The sequence below is a fragment of the Dipodomys ordii genome, unplaced genomic scaffold (assembly GCF_000151885.1).
Source record: "Dipodomys ordii isolate 6190 unplaced genomic scaffold, Dord_2.0 Scaffold8, whole genome shotgun sequence".
NCBI classification, from domain to species: Eukaryota; Metazoa; Chordata; class Mammalia; order Rodentia; family Heteromyidae; genus Dipodomys; species Dipodomys ordii.
Window position 1 is genome coordinate 32,061,143 of NW_012267224.1, and position 21,866 is coordinate 32,083,008.

At 35.4% G+C, this 21,866-nt stretch overlaps 1 protein-coding gene across 1 annotated transcript in view; it reads left to right on the forward strand.

Moving 5' to 3' along the window:
• Window positions 1-21,866, forward strand: part of Adgrl3 (adhesion G protein-coupled receptor L3) — a 444,648-nt gene that overhangs the window by 309,778 nt on the left and 113,004 nt on the right. The window contains exons 10-11 of the mRNA XM_013009168.1: window positions 5,498-5,683; window positions 8,877-8,915. Of these exons, the coding sequence (XP_012864622.1) occupies window positions 5,498-5,683; window positions 8,877-8,915 (225 nt within the window). The remainder of the gene's footprint in view (window positions 1-5,497; window positions 5,684-8,876; window positions 8,916-21,866) is intronic.

The window sequence follows — 21,866 nt, forward strand, 5'->3', positions numbered from 1 at the left end:
TATGGACAAGGTGTTTAGAAATCAAAACTGAGGTCAGATTATTGCAGGTTTGGAAAAATCCAGTTATTGGCACCACCATCAGGTTATATAAACCAAAAATGTGAGCATGGTCCCTTCCACTTCCTTCCCATCCTTTCCTTTACATGTTCAACAAGCAGGAGATCTGTGAAATGAATGTGTAAACCTTTGAGATTAAACTTTTGCTATTTTCCTTTCCCACACCCTGATCTAACCCATAGCTCCTACCTTTCATTCGTACATGTTGACTCTAACCAATTTTCTAAGTTAGATTTCAATACAAACCTGACTAGATCAGTCCTTTTAAAAGTCCCATTATTGAGTGAAAGGGTGACAATGTTCATAAACATATGGGCTCATAGCGGGGCTTTGGTGGCTCACGCCTGTAATCGTAGCTACTCAGGAGGCTGAGATCTGAGGATCGCGGTTCAAAGCCAGCCAGGGCAGGAGAGACCATGAGACTCCTATCTCCAATAAATACCACCAGAAAACTGGAAGTGGCGCTGTAGCTCAAGCGGTAGAGCGCTCGCCTTGAGCTGAAGAGCTGAGGGACAGCGCCCAGGCCCAGAGTTCAAGCCCCACGACCTACCAAAAAAAAAAAAAAGAAAGAAAGAAATGGACTCATTACCTGACTTGTGGAAATATAACTTCTGTATATCACCTTTATAATAGCAATATCTTTTTTATTGTAAAAATACTGTACAGAGGATTTACAATTACATGGGCAAGATAATGAGTACATTTCTTATCAAGCATTGTATCCTCCTCTTTTGTTTCCCCTTCCCATCCCATCCTTCCCCCACCCCAACCAACCAACCCTCCTCCCCCCACCACCAAAGTTGTAAAGTTCGTTTTCGACATGACAACTTGTACGTCTCATTATTGCAATGGCTCCACCTGTATCCCTATTTAAACGATTTGTTTTTTCCCTTCTCCTCCACAAATTATAACAACATCAAATACAATGAAAGCAGGGGTTATACCATTGGGGAGGGACATACAGAGCAACAAAGAAATAACCTTATAAATGTGTTAGAAACAATCGCATGAAAGAAAAAAAAAACATTTGAATACATATCTTAAGGTTCATTTCCCTAACATCATCTTATCTGACCTTTTCTGCTTGACTCAGACATATACTAGTTATTGCAAATAAGGGAAACCATGGAACCTATGTTTCTTTGGGCCTGGCTTACTTCACTTAATATAATTTTTTCCAAGTCTTCCCATTTCCTAACAAATGGGGCAATGTCATTCTTTCTGATGGAGGCATAGAATTCCATAGTGTATTTATAACACATTTTCTTGATCCATTCATCTACTGAGGGGCATCTGGATTGGTTCCATATCTTAACTATGGTAAATAAGGCTGCAATAAACATAGTCGTGCTGGTAGCTTTAGTGTGGTCTTGTTTGTGATCATTTGGGTAAATGCCCAAAAGTGGGATTGCTGGGTCATAGGGGAGCTCTATGTGGAGTCTTTTGAGGAACCTCCATATGACTTTCCAAAGTGGTTGAACAAGTTTACACTCACACCAACAATGAAGTAAGATTCCCTACTGTCCATATCCCCTCCAGCATCTGTTGTTATTAGAGTTCTTGATTCTAGCCATTCTAACTGGGGTGAGATGGTATCTCAATGTTGTTTTGATTTGCATTTCTTTTATGACTAGGGAGGTTGAGCATTTCTTCATGTGTCTATTGGCCATCCTTCTTCCTTCTTCAGAGAAGTTTCTCTTTAAGTCTTTAGCCCACTTGTTTATTGTGCGATTGTTTCTTTGAAGATTTGTTGTAGGGGGATTTAATTTTTTGAATTCCAGGTATATTTTGGATATGAGACCCTTGTCTGTTGTATGGCTAGTGAAGATCTTCTCCCAATCTGTGGGCTTTCTATTGATCTTGCTGACTATGTCCTTTGCCATGCAGCTTCATGCAATCCCATTTGTCCAACCTTTCTTTGATTTGTTGTGTTTCTGGGTCTCTATTAAGAAAATTTCTGCCTGCGCCAAGGAGACCTAGGGTTTCTCCTAGTCCACCCTGTAATGTTTTCAGAGTGTCAGCTTTGACTCCAAGGTCTTTGATCCATTTGGAGTTGATTCTGGTGTTGGGTGATATATAAGGATCTAGCTTTAGTTTTCTACAAGTAGTTAGCCAATTTTGCCAGCACCATTCTAATTTTTTTAGCTCCCTTATCGAAGATTAGATGGCTATAGGTCTGTGGGTTCATTTCTGGGTTTTCAATTCTATTCCATTGGTCCTGAGGTCTGTTCTTGTGCCAGTACCAAGCTGTTTTGATTACTATGGCTTTCTAGTAGAGTTTGACTTTTGGTATTGATATTCCTCCAGTACTGTTCTTTCAGTTGAGGATCATTTTTGCTATGCAGGGTCTTTTATTATTCCATATGAATTTTTGGATTGCCTCTTCTATTTCCTTGAAGAATGAGGTTGGAATATTGATAGGTATCGCATTACATTTCTAGATAGCCTTCAAAAGTATTACCATTTTCACGATGCTGATCTTTCCAATCCAGGAGCATGGGAGTTTTTGCCACTTTCTAAGTTCTGTTTTTATTTCCTTTTTCAAGTTTTTAAAGTTTTCATCATAGAGGTCCTTCACTTCTTTGGTTAATTCCTAGGTATTTTATTTTTTGTGGGGCTATTAAGAATGGAGTTGCTTTCCTAATTTCAACCACACTTTTCTCATTGTGGCATTCAGAAAAGCTATTGATTTTTGAGGGTTAATTTTATACCCTGCTACTTTGCCAAAGTTTTAAATCAGCTTGAGTAATTTGGGAGTGGAGTCTATGATCATGTCATCTGCAAAGAAGGAGAGTTTTACTTCTTCTTTCCCTATTTGGATCCCCTTTATGTTTGCAGCTTGTCTTATTGCTGTAGTGAGGCATTCAAATACTAGATTGAAGAGAAATGGAGAGAGTGGACATCTTTGTCTTGCTCCTGAGTTAAGAGGAAATGGCTTAATTTTTCACCATTAAGTATAATGCTGGCTGTAGGTTTGTCATATACAGCCTTATAATAGCAATAACTTTTTAAAATCCCTTTTTTCTCAGAATCTTCATGTAATTTTGAAACTAGAACAATAACTACCCCTTGCTGTATTTTCCCATGACCTAAAATCTAAGGGCAATGACCTTGGGGCAACATCTTATAGACCTGGTGCCCTTCACTCCTAAAAACTGCCACTTAGGGCTGGAATTTTCTACCTGTACCACAGTCTTCACTGAGAAGCATTTCCAAAATTATTCAGTAACTTCATCTATCAATTTAAAATGCCTGAAAACTATTCAACCATATTAGGATTCTGTATTGCATACTATAATAATAATAAATATAATTGTATAGATAGGGTTTTAATACCTCTTCTGCCACTAGAATATAAAACCTGTGTTGTGAAAAACTGCTTTATTTAATACTATATTCTCAGATATTAGCACAGTAGTATACAAATGTTGGGAGGATGGGTGTAGTTCAAGGGTAGAGGTTTAGTGTACCTAAAGATGTAAGTTCAATCACTGCCCTCGCCATCTAATTCAAATGTTGATTGAAGAACAATTGAACATATGAGTTAAATGACCAGATCTTGGAAATGGTGGATTATAGATAGATGATAGATATATATATATAGGCATATATGTAAATACAGACATGCATACATTAATTGATGCATAGGTAGATGCATAGATTTATAGATACTTATGGATAGAGTTAGATATAGTTTTCCTCTTTCTAAAAATCTGTGTATCATAAATATTTACATATACAACTGGTACTTTATAGATATTATAGGTACTATGACCCCACTCAGACTTGGAAACCCTAAAATGTAAATCATTTAAGTCTTACAAGAGTTTTAGGTGGAAGTTTCTAAAGTAATCTTATAAATTCTCTTAACAGTTTTTAATGATTTCTATAGTTATTAACTATATAATACTTTAAGGCATTATTACTTCATATTAATAGTCTTATAAAATTTAATTTTATAAAATTTTATAAAATAAAGTTGTCACTTTTGTGTCTCTGTTTTTCTTTTTAATCTAAACACTTTTATTTTTTGCATCAGACACATAAACAAAAAATGTTATGGTCTATGGGTGGTCAAGAAAATATCCTCATCACTTTCAAAGAAAGGTTTGGGTAGATTCCAAACCATCAAAGGTAATCAATCAAACCAAGGCCTTCTCTCCTTGGCTTCCAGCTAGCCCCACTCATCTTCTTTTCTTTTTCCTCTTTCTGTCTTGATTTTTTAAAATTTTGAAATATCTCCATATGTTAACTTCTTTCTTTGTATTATTATCTTTAGTTGTAAAAAGAAGTTGCCATTTAATAAAGTAGTTTCTGAATACTATTGTTTCTTGCTTTTCAGACTTTGCTTAATTCATTTAGAATATACATATATGAATACATTAATACATATAATATTGTTATTAACATTTTCTATGTAGCTCCTAAGAGTATATTTTGAAAATTAATGTTAACAAAATAGATCTTCATATTTTTAAATTATTGTCTGGTATAGCTTTACATAGTCATAAACCATTTTATTTTCTTTCATGAAAAAGCATGAATAGAAATTTTTAAACATTTATGTCTGTTATTTCTGGGGATTTTTTATTTCCTTTTTTGTACCATAATAATACAATTGTGCAAACGGGTTTCAATTCATTATGTGAGTTTATGATACAATTCATTTTTAGCTCTCCCATGTCTTTCTTATGAAGGATGTGTGAGTGAGAGAGAGTTTACACACATACACACATTTTTAACATCTTTGAAATGACAATTTGACTTTGTAGAATATATGGAAAAAATCATCATGTCTTTGTAGAAAGGGAAACTATGGGAAAGTAGGCAATAATTTAGTATTTAGTGTATTAGGAGGAAAATTTCCAAAAATTGCCAAAGAAAGTCAAAATGATTTTTTAAAGCAGGGATTTAATTTAGGGAAAATATTTTCACAAAGATTAACAGTTGGTGAATATTCATTTTGTACCCCTCAATATTAGTATTCACTTAGTTCATTGGTGAGTATTCACTTTCTTTTCACTTAGTTTAGGAGTTGCTAAGCTAGGTGCAAAGAAAAATTTGTACTTACCTTTGAGAATTAAGATACAGTTAAGAATTTCCTTTACACACTCATGAAAGTCTAACTTAGAAACTCACAGAGGAAATGAACAATAGAACACACCTTCGAATTAACCACTCCAATGGGTAATTATAGTAAGGAAAACCTTGAGAGGATTCCTCAGGAGAAGCTTTCTGAAGACATGAATTTTAAAACAGGTTTGGAAGGAAAGGATGAATTAGCAGGAAAAATTAGGAAGTGCATTCAGGTGTAGATGATTTTTCATAACTATTTCTTGCCTCAGTGATTTGATCCTACAGGAAAAAAATAATTATCAAAGAGACCAATAAAAGTATTTATGTAAGAAAACTCTTTTTTTGTTCTGCTTCAAAATAATAGTTGAAATCTGGAGAAACAGCTGCCAACATTGCAAGAGAGCTGGCTGAACAGACAAGAAATCATTTGAATGCCGGAGACATCACCTACTCAGTTCGGGCTATGGACCAGCTGGTGGGCCTTCTTGATGTCCAACTTAGGAACTTGACTCCAGGTGGCAAGGACAGTGCAGCTCGAAGTTTGAACAAGGTAAGGACTTCAGGGGAATTATCCTCAAAGTTTAGTGAGGTTGGCCAGCCTGCCCTACTTCATTTTGCTTCCTTGTATAGAACCTCATGATTCTAATGAGAACCAATATGCAACAGTAGCTGGCCTAACTATTTCATTATAATAATGGCACTCTTTGACTTTTAATCTAAGGTAACTGTGTATGGAAATGTCTTTTTATTAAGTTTGCACTTGCACTTCTACTTTCCATGGTAGCTATTCTTTTTTTTATGCTGAATTGTGGCAAGTGGAGTGTGCATGAATGCAATTTAGTTTCTTTTCCCTTCAAATGTTTATAGTGAAATGATTGACAATATACTAAGTTTCTAATCAACAAGTAGACTCTTGGAAAATGTTAACATGAGAATATTCGTATTCATTATAGAATTTTAAAATGAGGTTTTTGTAACCTAATATTAATTAAATAAATTCAAGTATCTAAATTATTTTACTGTTAAAAACTTTTAGTAACTACATTTATTTTGTTTTTGGATTGCTCAGACTTTACATTAAAATTTAAAGTGTTTAAATATATTTTAGCAAATAAGTAACAATAATTTGACCTTTGAATTTTAGGAATAATATACTTTATTAATTTTGTTTCCATTTACACAAAGCCTTTTTTGTAAAAGTATTTATGTAAATATATATTTTTACATATGTTTTTATATAATTTACTCTTTTAACAAAATATCACATAGCTGGTGGCTCACGCCTGTAATCCTAGCTACTCAGGAGGCTGAGATCTGAGGATCGCGGTTCCAAGCCAGCCCTGGCAGGAAAGGCTGTGAGACTCTTATTTCCAATAAACTACTAGAAAACCATTAGTGGTGCTGTGGCTCAAGTGGTTGAGCACTCTCCTTGAGCTGAAGAGTACAAGGACACCACCCAAACCCAGAGTTCAAGCCCCATGACCCACAAAAAAAAAAGAAAAGAAAAGAAAAAAGAAAAAGCCATCACATGGTAAATTAACCTTCATGGTAAAATTTTTTTTAAAATTCAGAATGACTATTACTATGTTCAATTTACAACTTTTCCTGATTGGCATTTGTATAGTAGAGATTTTCAATAAGTAACACTGAAGTTTTGAGCCTTGATTATTATCATCATCTTTGTGATTAAAAAAAAAAAAGAATTTGTCAATGAAATTCTCATGTTCCTCTCCCCTGAATTTACTGAGAGGACTTTGAGACTGAAAGATAATTATTGCAGACTTATTTTTAGTTTTTCTGTATCTTATTGGAGTAAGAATCTCACTCAAGACAGAAAATCTTTCAAAAGTAATGACTGTTCAACCTGGAAAAGCCAGATATTTTATCTGACAGATTAAGTTTTTTATGCAATTTTTACCTTCAGAAAAAAAGAGCACAATTTTAGTCTTTATTAGATTTGAATTATTAAAGCATCTTTTATGCTGCTCATAAGGGATTTTTAAAATTTTTAATTTATCTTATTTTTTCAGTGCTTCTTGATAGAATCCCAAGGAAGGCCATGATGGACTAATCCTCAGCTGCCTAGATAATCTGGGCCTGCTGTGATTTTAATGTGTTATTACATGGGCTCGATGCTATTAATGAATTTTGCTGCCAGCTATTGTTATCAAAAAGAAGTAGAAGCAGCGATTTCTATTAATCGTACACATCGCTAACATGATTTGTTATATCCATACTTTGTATCTTTATTTAAAAATGGTGTTGATGTCTATGAATATCAGGTAAAGCTGGCAATTAATGTCACTTTCTAACTGGCTACAGCTAATCAGCTTGCCTACTCTAAATATCAAATAACTACATAATGGGCAAATTTCCATTTCTGAAGCTTTTTAATGCTCTCTTTTGTTTCCCATTTGGCTCCTTTCAGTTGTTTATATAATGGTTTGTCATACATTAATTTGCATGTTGGGATTCGGAGGTGGGAGGGCAAAGGTTATTCTAGTGCTTGCTGGCTTCCCCCTCATTTCCTGTGGTTCCCTCTTCCCCTGAGGCAGTTATAACCCATCAGATTTGCAAAGTCTACTGTGTACAAATCAATTGCATTCCACATTGAAATTCTAGAGTAGTTAGAGTCCTGAGAAACAGTGATTGGAGTCAGTGATCCAAATGACAGCACTGGCAATTTACTTGCATTCATTCCTCCCTTAATTCTTTAGAGGAGTAACTGCTGCATGCTCCTTGCAGAAAACATGAATTAGAGTTGGGGCAGTATTAGCTACCCAAAGCATCAGAGTTACTGCGTCTTAAAATTGGATGATAATCTATTTTAGCAATGAAGGCTATTGAATCAGGAACAAAAAAGCTGTAGGGAAGAAGAGGAAATCCCACAATCAAATTTATAAAATTTGGGTCACTTATGTAAGTAGGATGAATAAACTGTTATAGATTATTCATTTTAGCACCAGAAACAAAAATGTTTGGGACAGAATATGAGCTGCTGTCAACTTTTTGTCCAGAAAAAAACATCATTCTGTATGCATACAAACATCAACAACAAAACAGGCTTCTTATTCCCCAAAGTTGTTAAATGTATTATTTTACTATTCGTCAAAATAGTCAAAAGGAATTCTTCAAGAAATAAAAGAAGTGACAAGTCAGGATATGAATCACATTTCTTTTTTTTTTTTGAATTTATCTCTTATTTGTTGCTTTGAATGAAAAAGTCATAATAAATGGACACTTCTACTTTTCTGGTACAAAGAATTTTTGTATGTATAAATGGACCCATATAATGTTGTGCATATTAACCATCTTATTGTCTCAAAGCCTCAAATTATCTGTTGTGAAAAAAATTCCAAACTTTTGGCATAATTTGCTTACATTCTTATGTCTTTACTTGTGATCCATTAATTAACAACTAACCTGATGTGAAATTGTATTATTTCAAGTGGATGAAGTGGACTGACTTTTACTAATTTCTACTAAATGATTCAGTTTCTTCCAATCCTTAACAGCTTTCTGCCATCTAGTTTTCCCTTGAGTTGTTCTCAAAGGTTATTGGCTACCATATTTCAAGACACTGATTGCATTTTGCTGTGGCTTAGCTTTCATTTTCTTTGAGAAAGTAGTGAATGAAAATGAAGGTGTTTTGTGTAGATGCATTCTTTTATTTTTCTTGTTTTCTTCTGTCACTAACTTGTTTTTTCTATTCTGTGTTTAATCTGCTGTCTTAATGGATTCAGCTTCAGAAAAGAGAGCGCTCTTGCAGAGCCTATGTCCAGGTACTTTCTGCGTTTTTATAAATGTGTTAAGCGGTTGGATTGTCTGTGCTCCATTTGAACTAATGGAATTTCAGGGAGGGTTTGAAGGGTGGGAATGGGAAGAATTAAGAGAGGGTATATGCTAAAAAGAAATATGGCAATGCCAGATTATCTTAATGTAGACTAAGCAGGTGGTGTAACTTGGGGTGGAAAAATTTTGATGATCCATAAGAGGTGAGTTGGGTCCAAAAATAAATCTTTCATTTTATCACAGAAGTTAGTATCTGATTATTTCATATATACACTGGGAGTCAGGCCATTCAGAAATAACACTCATTCAAAGTGAGACAGGGCAAGAAATAGTCCAGGAATCTTGATGTATAGTACCATACTTCTAGTCTAAAATGGAACTGTTTATTGGCTTAAAGCATGTGGTGATTATCTTACTCTCCTTGAAAAAGTGATTATCACAAAGTAAAGTATCTTTTGTCAAATTGACATTTTTGTTCCCCCTAAGCAGTAAACATTCCTTGGTTTAGTGTGAGGGAGCAATCCCAAAAGTGAGCTCATTTTTCTCTGGAGAATTAGTGTGTATGCACGTGCGTGTGTGTGTGTGTGTGCGTATGTGTGTGTGTGTGTGTTTTGTATTTGTGATTGTTTTCTTTGGTTTTACAAACAAAAAATGAAAGGAAAAGGGGCTATTACTGTCTGACTCTAAAGTTTCTGCAGCATATACATACTATCACATATTTGATAGATGTGATATATAGATATGTCCACAAGAACCAAGTTAGTGATTGTAAGGTTGGCAGTATATAAACTATACATTAGTCAAGTGCTGGTGGCTCAGGCCTGTAATCCTAGCTACTCAGAAGGCTGAGATCTGAGGAGACCGGTTCAAAGCCAGCTAGGGCAGGAAAATCTGTGAGACCCTTAGCTCCAATTAACCTCTAGAAAACTAGAAAATTGTGAAGATCACAGCACAGTAAATGTTTTCATGAATAAACATACCTCTCTATTACATATAGTCATTTGCTGAGGGCTGACAAACTTTTCCTTCCATCTGCCCCAATGTAAAATGTCTTACATGAAATCCTTCAATAAAAATGCGTTAATATAATATCTATAATTTATGTTTATATATATATATATATATATATATATATATATATATATATATATATGTGAATGATACAAGCCCAGTCTCTGCTCTGGGATTTTACTGTCTAAAGGACAATCTGGATGAATATGTTAGTGCATCAGAATCCTCAAAGAGTTGAAACTAAGGATGAGAAGGTCCATCTTTCTTGTTACATTCTCATTCTGAAAGTACTCTATAGGCCAGTTATTTTATAGATAGCCAAATTTGTCTGGCATGGATTGATTCTGTGAGGGAGTAAAGATACTTTTCCCCTCATTCACCGTGAATCTCATAGCAGAGACCTTTGTCACAGAAGACAGATTAAAAAGAGAAAAGCACACATAGTTGTTTACTCGAAATTTTGTGTGACACACTGACATTTGGACTAAAAACATGGAAAAAAAACAGGGAAATGCATATTTTGATGAAGATCAGAGCAGTCAGGAAGGAGCACATTTGGGTTGAGATGGCATAAAATGGTAATAAACTGGGGAAATTAAGAAAGGAGTATTTGCTTCTATTCCTGTTGCCATCTTTTTGGCTTCTTTCTTTTCATATAGTTAGGTTCTTGTAAACTGAAAATATTGTGGTCTGCTTCAGAGTTTACTATATTTGTTTCAAGGGAAAAAGAGAAAAAAAGGTCAGAGTAACCTTTCTTCCTTTTCTTTTTTCTTAAAGGGCATCATGTCACATTTTGGCACAGAGCAAGCCTGGCCCTGATCAATTCTGGCTACACTACTTTTACTCTCAGTTTTGATTAATTTTGTTTTTAAATCTGAACAATTAAGCATACACACACACACACACACACACACACACACGAGAGCGAGAGAGAGAAAGAGAGATAGAGAAATAAAAAATTGTCTTGTGAATTTTATTTTGAACTTGAAGCCATTAGGATGAGGAAAACAAAGATGTTTTTAAAGGGAAAAAATATTGCGAGAAAGATTTGGAAGATTTGCTTTTAATTTACATTTTACTTTATAAAACAATGAGTGTTTATATATAAGAAAGTATTGTCTAAAAATTTCAAAGAAATTACCTTTCAAGGCATGCAAACATCCTTATACAAACTATGCTCAGTGTAAGTAATAGAGAAATTATTCTCCAAGAGAGAAAGCTGGAGACCATTTTGGATTGTTTTCTATTGCAATCTTTGCTATCCTTTTAATGGGACCTTTGGGATAATTAGCCTTTTGGTATTTAAGTCTATGAAATGCATGGTCATTCAGACATGAATCTCTGATGGAAAATTAATAGCACAGTTTGTTCAATGGTTGATTTCCTGGTGTTATAACTGAATGCCTGTGAATAAATGTTTCAACTATTGACTAAATATCTGATAAGACTGAATAGAGACAGAACATTGGTGAAGCAAACTACTCTACTCGATAATGCCCAGCACCATTTCTCATCATTTTTATGTAGATTGCTGGCCCATGAAATTTCAGACATATATATTTTAAACCTTAATTTATTTGAATCATAAAGATGAATTTCTTGTTTCCTATTGTTCCTGAACAGTTAGAACTATCCATGAAATTGGAGTGAGAAACCATGGACGGTCTTTAGGCCTTAAACTTGACCAAAGATGATTATTAGTCATCAGGAGTTTCTTGAAGAAAGGGACTTTTCAAAACATAAGCAATGATTCTTTTGGGGTTGACTTTGATTATCCATTAATTAGAGGGCTAATCTATTTTATGAATTATTTAGATCCATCATTTATATTTTCTTTCTTCTATCTTTGGTTTATTTTGCCCACAAGTAGCAGCAGACAAAATCTGAACTGACTGTGGAATCAGTTATAATGACCTGTAGGTACTCTTAATATGAGTTTTTAAAAAATTACATAAATCTCAAGAAGCGATTATATTTATAACCTAAGATTTGTAACAAATGCAAAAGGAGTCCAGAATAATTTTTGTTATCTATAATTATACTATAGTAAAATTTTTACTCTGACTACAGTAAGATAAAAATTGAAATGTCATAATAAAACATTATTACCATGCCTTGTACATTTTTGTTTCAAAAGAGAGTTTTAACTTTTATGTGGAGAGCAAGATTGTGCTTACACAAACATATAAAATAAGCTACTATGGTATAATATTACACAGAAGGATCTTAGGGATACCTAATGGTATGACAAGGGTACCTGATTAAAACTAATTGCACAGACACTCAGACACTGCTCTACTGACGTATATCAACATTATGATTAAGAAAAAAAATGGTTTTCATTAAAAAATATAATTACTAAACAGAATTGTGTGGTTATCATTGTAGGTTTTCATTTGTTTGTTTGAGACAGGATATCCTTGTGTAGCCTAGACTGGTCTCCAACTTGAGATCCTTCTGGCTCGGATTTCTGAGTGCTAGGATTATAAGTGTGCTCCACCAGGCACAGAAATTAGTATACATTCATAAGTTAGTATAAACTTAATGGTGATAATCTATGGTATAATCATTTAAGTTTTTAACTTACAGACTTGAAAATGATGTCTAGAAAGGCTGTAATGACTTTCATAAGCTGCACAATAATAACTGAGGAGATCTTAAACTTGAAATGGGGTCATCCTGATTTGAGAAACTTAGGCTTCTAAGCCCTCAGATACTACAATAGTAGATATGGCCCCATTATTTGGTAGGAAGAAAGAGAATGTATAATTTGGCTTAATATTTATTGATTTTTACTGTATTTCAGAAATAGAACAGGGTAAAACACTTGCTTTTTTTTTGTTCTGATGATCAAGTATAGCTGTTTGATAATTATTTTGCGGTTACATCAAGGTCATATATAAATATGATTTGCTTGAAGTCTTTTTATGTTCAAAAGATACACTGACTAAAAGTTATTATCTTAGCTAGGCACTGGTGGCTCTTACTTGTACTTCCAGCTACTCAGGAAATTGAGATATGAGGATCACAGTTCCAAGCTAGAAATGCCAGGAAAGTCTGTGAGCCCTTTGTTTTCAATTAGCCACTAAAAAGTCAGATGTGGAGTTTGGCTCAGATGGAGTGCTAGCCTTGAGTAAAAAAGCTCAAGGATAAGCCTGGCGCTGGTGGCTCACGCCTGTAATCCTAGCTACTCAGGAGGCTGAGATCTGAGGATCGCGGTTCAAAGCCAGCCCGGGCAGGAGAGACTGTGAGACTCCTATCTCCAATAAAACCACCAGAAAACTGGAAGTGGCGCTGTTGCTCAAGTGGTAGAGCGGTCTCCTTGAGCTGAAGAGCTGAGGGACAGCGCCCAGGCCCAGAGTTCAAGCCCCACGGCTGACCAAAAACCTGAATTCAAGCCCAAGCCCAACACACACACACACACACACACACACACACACACACACACACACAACTTTATTATTATCTTAACAGAAGAACAAGCAATTTGACATGGATTATCTATCCAAAGGGAGGAAGTATGAAATTGTTTTGCAAAGTGGCTTTACCTTATTTCAGATCCACCAATAATATATAAGGGCTCCATTTTCTTCACATCTTCACCAATACCTGCTATTATTACGCCTTTTTCTTTGCACCCATGATGGTATATGTGAAATATAGATTTGCACTCTCTGTTGATGGGTTGCAGGTAGGGGAAGGTTTTGAAGTTTAGTCCATGAACTAGTAAACAAGCTACTATGGTAAAATATTACACAAAGGGATCGAGTTGAATGGTATGGCAAGGTTATCTGATTAAAACTAATGGCACAGACACTGCTTTACTGACATATATCAACATCATGATTAAGAAGAACAATTTTTTTATTAAAAATAGAATTACTAAGCAGAATTGTGTGGTTATCATTGTGAAAAGCATAGATTTTTGTTTGTTTCTCTCTTTCTCTATCTCTGTCTTTCTCCCTCTCTCTCTCTCCGCCCTTCCCTTCGTCTTTCTTTCATCTTGAAATAGAATTGTTCTGATTATTGTTAAGCTCACAATATATTCCTAGAAAACCCTCATATCATTTTGGAGGTCTAATTTGCTTGTTTCATATGAACTATATAAATCTAGTGGGATGACTCTGTTTTGGTTTTGATTTGGTTTCTACAATGCTTGAAGTTGAAGCCAGGGACTTCCAGTAGGCAAGCATGAGGTTTTCTACCACTGGTCCACACTCCCAGTCCAAGTATCTGTGGTTTTAATGAGAACCTAGGAGAATAGTATAACCTCAATGTTCTTAAGAACAACTGCCTTCCTGTCAGGAATTTGTCCTTGTATTTTTTTTGACATTTGAACTTCAAAATACTATCCTTTAAATATTAGTGTTTGTTATCATTGCTCTCTTCTTTAGAAAGATCTATTAATTATTATTAGTGTTCTTCTTTACTCAGTTCTAAAGCAGGAACATTTATATATTTGATCAATGGAAATGTATTATTATATATATATATATATATTTTTTTTTTTTTTTTGTCGGTCGTGGGGCTTGAACTCTGGGCCTGGGCGCTGTCCCTCAGCTCTTCAGCTCAAAGCGAGCGCTCTATCACTTGAGCTACAGCGCCACTTCCGGTTTTCTGGTGGTTTATTGGAGATAGGAGTCTCACGGTCTCTCCTGCCCGGGCTGGCTTTGAACTGCGATCCTCAGATCTCAGCCTCCTGAGTAGCTAGGATTACAGGCGTGAGCCACCAGCGCCCGGCGTATTATTATATTTTAACATTATTGTAATTATATACTACGTATGCAATACATACATTTTGTTCTCTAAATCTCAAGGGTTGCATGTAATGTCTAGAGATAATACAATATAGAAAATATAAGTATATCTCATTATTAATGTAGTCTTTGACTCATTAGATTGGAAGTTGCTATTGCCTGCATAACTAGGCTTCCTTCCTTCCTTCCTTCCTTCCTTCCTTCCTTCCTTCCTTCCTCCCTTCCTCCCTTCCTTCCTTCCTTCCTTCCTCCTCCCTTTCTTCCTTTCCTTCCTTCCTATTTCTCCCACCTTTTTTCTTTTTCGTTCTTCTCCTTCTCATCTCTTTCTCTTTCTTCCTTTCCCTTTTTTTTCATATTGAATTACAATTGATCTAAGTGTTTAAGCTTATGAAATATCACTAGCAAGCCCTCTTATTTCAGTTGAAAATATAATTTGCCTATTTTATTTATTTGATTTTGGTAATCTAATAGAAATGTCTATCATACATATCAGCAATACAAACCAGTCTCTATCTTAGACTATAAAAACCTCACCTTGTAGTCAAAAAATAAAAAATAATCAGGAATTGCTAACTGAGCACAAGTATGTACTAATAGGATCAACATGGATGCTATAACAGGACATGTAACAGGCAAAAGTCCCTTCTTACTCTTCTAGGGTGAAGTTCTAGGGTATGAAAATGACAATATGTTACCTATTGTGTGAATGTAGGGTGGCAGATAATGATAAATGCTAATGAGAAAATGAAACAGGAAGTAATATTTGAGTGAACTCTGAAGGAGATGAAGAGATCAACTCTGCAGATTTGCAAGAGAAATAGGCAGCAGGGAACAGGCAGTTCCTGACATGTAAATGTGCCTCTTGGAGATAGAGGAGCATCTTGCAAGTGAAGGAAAATGAAAGCAAGCAGAGTAGTAGGGAATGAGTGTTGGCTTGTTTTTTGTTTTTTGTTTTAGTGTAACAAGGGCACATACTCTGAAGAACCTTTATAAGAATTGCAACTTTTAGAATGAGACACCCAGGAAACCACTACCAGTTTCTGAGCATGACATGGGCTGATGACTTTTAAAAGTAGAATATATCTTAGGAAATTAATTCCTGAAGCTAGGTGACCACTAGAGTAATGTCATTCACTTGGATTCATCTATTTATGCTGTATGTTAAGATAACAATTCATATTGGGGAAATATTAAATAAAAAGAAAACAAAAGAATTGGTTATTGGGCCAGGAAGGTGGCTCAGCAGTACAGTGCTTGCCTCACATGCATTAAACAGAAAAAGCCAGAAGTGGCACTGTGGCTCAAGTAGTAGAGCACTAGCCTTGAACTGAAGATCGGGGACAGCTCCCAGGCCTAGAATTAAAGCCCCATGATCAACCAAAACAAAAAACAAAACAAAACAAAAAAAAAGGATTGGTTAGTGATTGTATATGATGTATCTGAGGAAGAGAAGGGTTGAAGTGACAGAGAAACTGAAAGGAAGGTGTCTTTTTATGTAGTTGATCTGCCATGACCAGTTGGATGAAGAAGAAAAGAACTCTTTACTATAAGGCATATTACATCTGACGTTCTTATTGGGTATGAGATATAGATGACAAATATACTTTTAAATATATAAGCGTGGAATTCATCTGTGAGGTCTGACTAGAAATGACCATTTGCTAGTGTTAATCATACAGTGGCATTGAGGGCCACTGAACTGTATACTAGATGGATTTATTAGAGAAATGAACATAGAAAGGGAAGAAAACAAAAACAACTCAGAGCTGAGTCCTAGACACTGTAATCCTGGGAGACCAGGAGAGGAGAGAAGCCAGTAGTTGACCAAAGAATCTGGAAGGAGAGAGAGGCACGGTATCAAGAGAACTTTGTGTCCTGGAGTCACAAGTTTTTACTTGTTGGAGGAGGAAATGATTCTAAGTCTGCTCAATCTACTTAGAAATGCTGATTCTAAAATGTCAACTTCTGATTAATGTAAACCTTTCCAAAGCTCGGCTACCATACATAATATTGAACATTTTGGCTGATTGTTTCTCTCTCTCTCTCTCTCTCTCGTTCTGTTACTAATGCAGAATTTGCTATGAACCAGAGCTACTACTTGCACCTTTGACAAATTGCAAATTGAATTATGCCAGTTTTACTGTGTTCCTTTGGTGTCCAAGACAAGAAAGATTCTGAGCTCCATTTATACTGCTAGGAAGAAATTAATGAGTATTTTCAAGTTCCTTGTTTGGCCACTTAATTGGCTGTGTGACAAAGAGCTCTCTGGTGCATGTCAAACAACTTTTCGTAGTCCTCTAATGATTTGTGCTTTGCTTGACTTGTGATACTATTCTGTGTGGCCTGTCAGGCTGGATATCCTTGTTAAAGTGGCTAGAATAAATTGGCTAGCAGTGTGCATACAATGTAGTATATTAACTAGAGCAACAGGGAGTACTTTTAGCAGTTCTTTCAAGAGATTTCCATGTTTGCCCATAAGCATCAAAGCCAACTCCAACTTTCATTTAATATAATTAAAAGGACATCTGAAAGTAGTTTGAATCACAGCAGGTTCTTGGGGTTTGGTAACCCTTTGTTAAAGCCCTGTGAACTTAATATATTTCACAGCTTGATAAATCTGCACTTGATTTGTGTCAGTAAGAGAGAAAACATAAATCTGCACTCTGCATGTTTCTGTTACCCTAAACCTATTGTTAAAAACCAATAAGATCAAAGAAAGTAAGTTCCATCTATGAAACCAGAGTCATTTTATTTAGATAAAGAGTAGTTGTTGTTACTCTTCCCTCCCATAAGTTTGTACTCATAAAAGGTGCTACAATGCAATCATTGTATCAAAGACAGTAAAATCCCGTGTGATGAAAGCAAAAGATATCTCACAGGTATGATTTAAGGCCAAATCATGATGTTACAAGACCTCCAGTGGACAATGACAGGTTTTGATGACAGAAATCCTGCTTTGACGTGGAAAGGATGGTATTCTGGGGATCTGTGACAATTCCTCTGGCGATGTCAGAGGTCAGGCCAAGATGACTGTTTAAGAAAACTAATTTCTACCTTTTCCATTTAGTACATTTCGTATAAGTTGGCAAACATGCAGCTGCCCTTTATATACATAGTTTGCGAATGCTTCAGAAACTAATTCTACTAATGGTGAGGAAAAAAACTATTCTGTTTCTAAGTAAAATGTTTTCATCCAAAACAAAAACATTTCTCCCTTCCCTTCACCAACCTGTATTCTCGTAGCTCATTTAATTTCCAGATCAAAGCCCAAACCATTACTTAATTGCCAAACTATTTGTTAAGTCTGTTCTAAGCATAATTGCTTCCTGAACAAGCATTCACCTTTGAAAAAATAAGAAATACATAAAATATAACTAGATATTATTTCTGGCAAATGCAAGGGAGTACACATCAATTTACTCTGCTATTTCTTTAATAGCTTTATGATCACAGAACTAACCAAAAGGAAAAGGATATTAAAACTATCATTGCAGACTTAAAATCTGACTTTCTGAAACTATCATTAGCTTTTCGGGTACAGGTCAGAAAAGAAATGGAAGTTTTAAATGTAATTTGGGATAAAGTAGTTGCCTGATGGCTTGAAACCAACTAAATGATACTTGAGGACTACTTTCAAGAGAGTTATAATTTTTACATTTTCTCTTCCCTAAAGTATTCATTTGGTACAAACATGAATAGCAAGAACTTATCTGTTTTATCTTGAAAAAAATCTCTGATTCTCACTCACTGGAAAATTGCAAGAGAGAGGTATTTCAGGATTGGCTTGAAAACTCCATGATTCACTGGTGTCAAGGTTCCTGTGATCTTTGCTCCATAAGACACATGGTCTTCTGTCTTCCAAATGAGAAGATGGCTACTTAAGGTTCCAATCATGCTATCATGCCAATCTCAAACAAGAAAAAGGAAAAGGGCCAGTAGCCAAATAATATGGACCCAATAATTTTTTAGAGGTCCCACTCTGCAACTTCTGTTCTTAAACAGCTTAATCCTCCATTAGTAGCTTGGTGGCTTAGCAGTGATTCTGTGTCCAAGACAAGAATATTTGGTAAGTGGTATTTCAGATGCAATTGAATGTTTTTTCTTTATCATATTTAATAAAGAATGCTAAATGCTGCATCCAATTCTGACTTAATAACTTGTCATAGATGTGTTGAGGTAGAGTTACTGTGGAATCCTAAATGAAGATTATCATGTCCTTTTGATTGTTTATTAGTCATGGTTGAAGTGCATTTTTTCTTTATAAGTACTTTGAATAAGCACACAAATTTAAATGAAGAAGACAAAATAATAAATACCTCTGCCTTACCCAGAACCTTCTTATAGCCTAGGAAGCACCATAGGGTGGATGGTTTACCAGTTGCTTTACACATTTCAAAGTTCTTCCATTAATCCAGCCTCACTACAACAGAGTCATGTTTTAAAAATAAACATCTGGGCATGACTTGACCCTCTCAAAGGCTGCCTGCCTATTCATCCCTTTAGCCATTACAGAAAAAAAAATAACAAATCTTTTTTTGCACTACAGTGTTCAAGTGTCTCATTTGTGTTGCTAATTGCTCACACCTTTAATAGGCCCAACTTGCAGCCTTGAATGACACCTGTTCTTACATACAGCCTAAGCACTTTCAGTTCAGGTCTCTGGGCTTTTGTATCCCCAATGCCTTTCAGTTGAACTCATGGAAGATTTACTTCCCATTGTCCTACCTGCATCTCAGCAACTTTGTCTTATCTGTCAACGCCTACTTCATATGTCAATTACTCTCAAGAAGTACTCTCTTTCCCACTTAAGTCTGATGAATGCCCTCTTATGTGAACTCCTGGAACACTCTCAGCTTTCTTCTATGGCAGCAATTATCAAGCTATATTTTAATATCTCCCCACTTTTCTGTCACTGACTGCCTGGAAAGAACAGTGCCACTTTATTTCTATATCCTTGGCACCTTCAGAATTGTACTTAGCATTCATTATGTGATATCTAAATATTTACTGTTTAATTGAAGCCATATTTTCAATTGACTTCTGATATGTCCAAGGTAGCAGAAATCTCTTAACACTTATGGACACTCGCTATTATGTAAACCTTGTCTCTCATTAACTCTCGTTTGTTTTTCAAGGACTTCATTTATTTCCTTTAGGTATTAGAATTAAGTTTGTTTAATTATTCAGTCTCAAATTCACCTCATTGTGAATTAGTCCTTCACCGCAATAGCACTTGTCAAAGTCATTAATGACTTCATGCTGCTAAACAGATTGAAAATGACCAGTCTTACCTGGCCAGCCAGAAGCATGTAACATAGTTGATTACTCTTCTTCATTGATCTACTCAGATAGACAATAAGCTAGGCTTTTGTCCCATCAAATGCTTGTTTGTGCTCTCCCTTTCTGGTTCTCAAAATCATTAATGTTGGAGTGCCTCTAGCACCATACATAATATTCTTCTCTCACTAAGGCATTCACGTGGTGATCCATTGATTTAAATGTAAACCACTCATTACTCATTGTATAATAGGCACTTAAGTCCTTCCATGTTCATAATTGAATTTTTGGCCTTCATTTGGAAACCTTTTTGAAATACAGCTCAATAACTATGGCTCAGTCACACCTCAACTGCTCTGCCATCTCACTCCAGATATAAGCCATTTATTTATTTGCTGGTCCTGGTGCTTGAACTCAGGTCCTGAACGCTGTTCCTGAGGTTCTTTTGCTTAAGGTTAGCTAGCACTCTACCTTGCACATGCTGAGGATATGCTCTACTAGTGAGATACCCCCCCCATCTCTAATATTAAAACAGATGGAAATATTTCTTTGACTTCTGTGATATCATACCTTGAACCACAGCACCACTTCTGTTGTTGTTGTTTTTCTGAGGAGTTTATTGGAGGTAAGAGTTTCATGGACTTTTCTGCCCAGGCTGGCTTCAAACCACAAGCTTCAGATCTCAGTCTCCTGAGTAGCTAGGATTACAAGTATGAGCCACCAGCACCTGGCAAGTCATTACATTTTGAAGACATGCTTTCCTGATTTGACTGTAAATTGCTCATTCTGGTTTACTTCAGATAGTTACATGGTTGGACTCCTTCAACTCTGTTTTGTTTTAAATTATTGCCTTTTCAATGGAGCCTACCTGAACCATCCTGTTTAAATCAAAAGCCAGAACCAAAGAAGTAGGCAACAATGCTTGATAAGAAATGTGCTCATTATCTTGCCCATGTAATTGTAACCCCTCTGTACAGTATTTTCACAATAAATTTTTTTTTAAAAAATTAACTTAAAAAAAATCAAAAGCCTCCCTCTACTCCAAACTGCACTCTCAATTCCCGCCATCCAGACCTATTTTCTTTTTACTTTGACCATAACTTCATATCTTCTTCTAACATTATATATTTTATTTGATTCCATTGCCAGAACATTCAGTTCTAGCATTTTTCTCTTCTACATTGAGATGTACGTCAAGTATCTAGAGTAACGTTGCTTTATATTAAATGCTCAGGAATATTTAATATTTGGCAAATGAATAAATCTGCTTTGCAATAATGATATATGAACCATATGATTTCTCCAGAGCAGTGTCTCTGTGGTATAGTAATAATAATCATTATTATTAGTTTGGTTTATTACTCTTCCACCATTTATGGAATTAGAGAGTTGGGAAAGGAAATAGAATCATCTTTACAAGTTCAAGGAAAAGGGATTTTTGCATACTTTTGTGATATAAATATATTTTAGTTTTGGGGATTGAACCCAGGGCCTCGTATGTGCTGAGGACATCCTTTACCAGAGAGGTACCTCTTCCCATCTCTAATATTAAAATTGGCAGAAACCTTTCTTTGACTTCCAATTAGTACCTTTCTCAATGTCATTATTGAATATTCTTCCCTCTTTTGTCTCTCTATTGCTAGTTGTTTGCTGCCACCACTAGTTTCTTAAATAAATCAACTTTGATTCACATTGCCTAAACTCTCTTTCAAAAACAGATTCCTTGTGCAGGCTGCTGTGGGTTTGTTTTTACAAATGCTTAGATGTGATTAGATGCTTTGTGTTCTAGATAGGCAAATCTGAGTTTATTATATTCTCAACACACACACACACACATACACACACACACATACACACACACACACATACACACACACATACACACACACACACACA